The sequence below is a fragment of the Platichthys flesus genome, chromosome 16 (assembly GCF_949316205.1).
Source record: "Platichthys flesus chromosome 16, fPlaFle2.1, whole genome shotgun sequence".
NCBI classification, from domain to species: Eukaryota; Metazoa; Chordata; class Actinopteri; order Pleuronectiformes; family Pleuronectidae; genus Platichthys; species Platichthys flesus.
Window position 1 is genome coordinate 17,283,773 of NC_084960.1, and position 4,958 is coordinate 17,288,730.

The 4,958-nt window shown below is 40.3% G+C and overlaps 1 protein-coding gene across 1 annotated transcript; it reads left to right on the forward strand.

The window, feature by feature from the left end:
* The first annotated feature begins 1,133 nt into the window (after nt 1–1,133).
* Nucleotides 1,134–3,723, forward strand: LOC133971400 (phosphoinositide-interacting protein-like). Its single transcript, XM_062408734.1, has 2 exons — nt 1,134–1,228; nt 1,788–3,723. The coding sequence occupies exon 2, from the start codon at nt 1,804–1,806 to the stop codon at nt 2,209–2,211; it is 408 nt and encodes a 135-aa protein (XP_062264718.1). The 5' UTR covers nt 1,134–1,228; nt 1,788–1,803; the 3' UTR covers nt 2,212–3,723.
* Nucleotides 3,724–4,958: the final 1,235 nt, after the last annotated feature.

Genomic DNA, 4,958 nt, shown 5'->3' on the forward strand with positions numbered 1-4,958 from the left:
CTCAACAATGTAAAATACCCTCAGGTGATTATGATCAACAACCCACTTAACACGGCCATGAAAGAGAATAGGGCTCATCATAATCTCAAGATAGTGTGACACATTACATGAAATGGATGTAATCTCACAGGTGGCTGCAGAGTGAAAGACTTTGATCCATGAGGGACGTCAGAATCGAGGGATCAATTCATCCTGGCATGAAATATTTCACTAAAAGTTAATGACACATGGAAACCGGATTCAGGATTTTGCCCACACGGCCAGCCACATAACAGCACTGCCCCCTGTTGGATTTTGTGGCTCATTGCAAGCATTGACAGGCTTCATTACATCAGTGTTGTGCCACAGCATGGTAAAATGATGCGTTTTAAACAGATGACAGCAGTAATCTAATGAGATCCGGCTGGAGGTTCGGGTTCGCTACAAACAGCAGGGACGAGGAGGCATTTTTTTCAGAGCAGGAGATTTCTCTGCAGCGTGTAATTGTGTTAAAGAGTGAGATCATATTCCGATCAATGGCCTCACGCTGACACTCGTGTCTTTCCAAAAGTGAACACAAAGCAACAAAGACACAAATTGTAACATCAGGGCTGTTAAGTGGAAGCAGCAGTGTCATATTGCAGTATCATCCCTCCTCTACGCGCCCAGTGAATCCGAGGCAGGACATTTCAGGAGCGGAACAACGGATAAATCAAAATTTTTTCCAAAACTCTCCATGACTCCCATTGCTTTCTGAGGGTTAATTATGCTACACAGATTTCATCGATCCCATGTTCACCGAACAAAACTACAACTTGCACATAATTGCTCCGGGGTACTTAGGGATCAATACCCTGCCAACATATCAGGCTGTATTGGAAAGTCTCTGTATGGGTGATTGCTTGCTACATCAATCCAGCTATAGCAGAGAGCCATTTCCCAGTCGCTGCCCTGCCCTGCTCTTTGTGTGGAAATAGAAGCAGGCAATTGAGGCAGATGTTTTTCCTCTCGTTGTCCGGTCCCCTGGAAGTTTTAGACATTTTTAGACAAACGGGCAACAACCGAGCTGATTGTCAAAGTTCTTTTAGAATCATTTCACAGCCCTATGGAGACCTCAGCCTGAGTGGGGATTTTTTTTTCGGGGGGGGGGGGGGGGGGGGTTGTCTATGGATATCCTCTGGGGACCTGACGACAAGCTCCTCGCCCTGGATGCAGCATCAGGAGAGACCGCCTGCGATGGTAGATGATGGTAAGGGGATGGTGCTCACAGGATCCTGTTGAGGAGGTGGAGAGAGCAGAGGAGGGTGGGTAGATGGTGGTTCAGCGTGGATGTGTGTCACTGCCTTTTTACTGGTTTCTCTGGTCGGACGGTTGGGGAAGCATCTAGTTCAGGTTTCTGGATGTTTTCTGATGCTTCGTAGATTTAAAGTTATCGTGGACTCTTCAAGAGTAAAGACAAAGGATATTGATCCAGATTTGAAAGGTAGGTGTTTGTGTACTTCTTCACTTCTGTCCGCCTGATGGGATCTGCTCCTCATGGTCAAATGAGTGGAAACGATAAAGTGAGGTGATTAGAATCATCATAATATGCAGCTGGGACATTAGTAAGAAAAAGTTATTCCAATGCTGGGTTGGGAAAAACAAAATTTATTTAGATTTTTTAATATTTGAATCATTGATAAGTGTGCTTCAGGCTTCCTGACAGGAGTTGTTTTTTTGTGGTGTGTAGACAATATTATTTATTGTGCTTAATGTCATGTTATTAAAAGACGCACGCAGATTGACTCATGTCTCACGCACTTCTCCAGAGTCATCCTCGAGGCCATGCCAGGCAACCCAGAGAACATCCCCCTGGGAGAGTGCACCCTCTCCCAGTCGAAGGACCAGCTGACGCCCCCAAGCCGCACGGAGAGCACCGTGTTCAGCCTCTCACGCAGCGAGTCCCTGTGGACTACCGAGACGTCCCACAGCAAATGTGAGGTCTTCTGGTACCCCATCCACCTCATGTCCACCGGGGGCAGCTTCCTGGCATGCGGCATCATCATCAGCGGCCTCTACTTCGCCGGCCACTGCAAGAGGGTCACCAACATCCTGGGGCCGGCACTGGTCTCCATTGGGCTGATGGTTTTTGTGGTGGGCCTGGTCCTGATCCCCATCACCAAGGAGAACAGGAAGCAGTCGAACATGAAGAGGCCCCTCAGCTACTACAGACCCCCCATGTTCAATCTGTGACCACGTTGGAGGGATTATTCTGCCAGAGAACTTCGCGTTTGGATGTAAATCTGAACGGAGACACTTTACCTTTAAGACGGCACTGATTTGAAATGACGCTTTTCAGCATGGGAGTGTCAGTGGAACCTAATTGTGAAAACTCTGCGTGTCTGTGACATTTATGTTTATTCCTCTTGTTTACCAGGATCGACAAAACATTGCCCTTATCTCAGTCTGAAGTGAGCATGAAAACATTTGCATTTATAACCGTGGCTGTCAAAAAGTAGGTGTGCGCGCGAGGACAACAATGTGCTGTTTAAAATCCAATTATGCACACATTCACACTCAATTTAGCGATGAGAATACTAGAATGCAAACTGTGCCTATTAGTATTTATGAGGGGAAAAGTGGACATGGGGGATTTCCTAATGCTGAGTTGTGCAGTGTATGCCAATGCATGAATAATTAAAGATTGTGAGAGCTAATGATTGTCCATTCATGGTTAACTGTGTGTAGTTGCGTCCACTGAAGTCCTTATTGGGACAAAATCACAAGGAAGGCGGCTTTGAATTTGAATGCATCCCTCTTCAAATATACAGTATGTAAAAAAGAGAGAATTTGACTGCTGTGACCTGAAAGTACATTTTCATGGGATTTAAATGTATGACGTGCGCAGAAATGTGAAGTAACCCCTTCAGAGACATGCAGCTTCTACTGTAACGTAATGGACACTAAATATTTATTGTTGTCAGCCGTTGAACATTTTTTATGGCGAAACTCTGGTCTGTAAAGAGCAGCTTGGATTTAAAGCAGCTATAATCAATATTCACATGCCAAGAGATGCTGCAGCCCATTTATGAGAAAGGTGCGGCTCAGAGAATTAGCACGCCACTCTGCAGCTACTCTCAGCTCACTGCTTCTTTTTTCCGTCACCCCAACTTTACTGTTTTCATTCACCCACACAAATCACATTGTCATTTTGTGGAGCAGGAGAAAAAAAATTAAAAAACATGATATATCTGCCCTCACCAAAAAGCCGACAGATAAAGATAAGATAGAGGGTTTTATTTCTCAGGAGTTTAGGGATGTGACAGCTTTAGATTAATGGACCTGTTGTTGCACATAGGATGAAAGTCTTATGTCATGTTTCCACCCCGTCCTGACGTGTTGTTTTAACAAGATTACGTTAGAATTACCATTAAACCTAATGGGAGCATGTGGTATGGGTCAGGGAAGAACTCATTTAATTTAAGTGCAGATCCGAATCAGGGGGCGTATCCGGGATGTCATTTTTAACTTCGTATAGCATTGCGGGATAGGCCCTTTTTCAACATTTTCTCTTCAGACCTTTTCAGAGGACTAACATTTTTAAGTGTGTGAAAGTTGTTCTTTCACACAGACACTGTCGTCACATGTTGTATGTTATTTGTAATATCCCCTAATGGCTTAAAAAACATCAGTCAATGCATTCAGTGTATTATATATAAAAATGTGTACACCGGAACATTGTAACGTAAACATTTGTAAAGCCTATACGAGCTTAATGCACAGTTTGGATAATTCTATAGATTACAGACTGCAATTAAAATATCAATGTACACGATGAAAATCTCTTACTTGTTACCTATTCTTATTTCATATCAAAAGTACACCTGCAAATAGACTGAATAGAATTGGTCCACAGAGACCTGAAGATAAATACATAAATATTTATGTTATATATACTGTTACCATGACATTATCTGAGTTCCTATTCCAGTTAGCGTGATTATTGGTTAGTAAGATAGATAGATAGATAGATAGATAGATAGATAGATAGATAGATAGATAGATAGATAGATAGATTACTTTATTCATCCCCGAAGGGAAATTAAGTCGTCATAGCAGCCGGTATATTTGAATACAATAAAATACAATACAATAGAATTAAATTTAAAAATATATATATATTGAGGTAGGTAGAAAGAAAAAAAAACAGAAACACAAGATAAATAGGTAGATAAGGTGCAGTGGCAAGATGATGGTAATAGTACTGATGATATGATGGTAATGTTATTGTTAGACAGTATATAAAAATAGTACAGTATATATAGTATATAATATAATATAACATAATATATATTTATATATGATAGTAATTATACCAATATAATAGCAGTACATAGTATTAATGACAGCAACAGTATATATCATAATAAAAGCAAATATAATAATAATAATTACATGTACACATGTATAAATATGTGTATATAGACTTATATATACAAAGAATATACAAAGATTATGATATAATATGATATGATATGATATATAACATGATATGATATATAGTAGAGGTATAAATAAGTATTTGACAATACAATAGATAATATAATATACTATGAGTGTAAGAATATGTAGACAGGGTGTGCAAAAGACAATATTATTGTATAAAATGATATATAGTATCAATATGGTTTATATTAACACATATCACATATGATGTGGAGTAAGTGTTCCAGTATATGGAGCGGAGTGTTGTACAGGGTACACAGTGCAAGGAGACAGGTATCCAGGTAATATAAAACCATGTCTAAGTTATACAACATAACTGCATGTGAGATCCTTCCAGATGAAGTGAATCAACCTCTGAATCCACAAGAGGTTCATGTTTGGTACAAAGTTTGACCTTGTGACCTCACCAACAAGGTCTTTGTGTATTATAAGAAAAGTTTGTATTTATTATACTATTTCCTCATTGTTCCACACATAATCATGTGGAGGTTTGG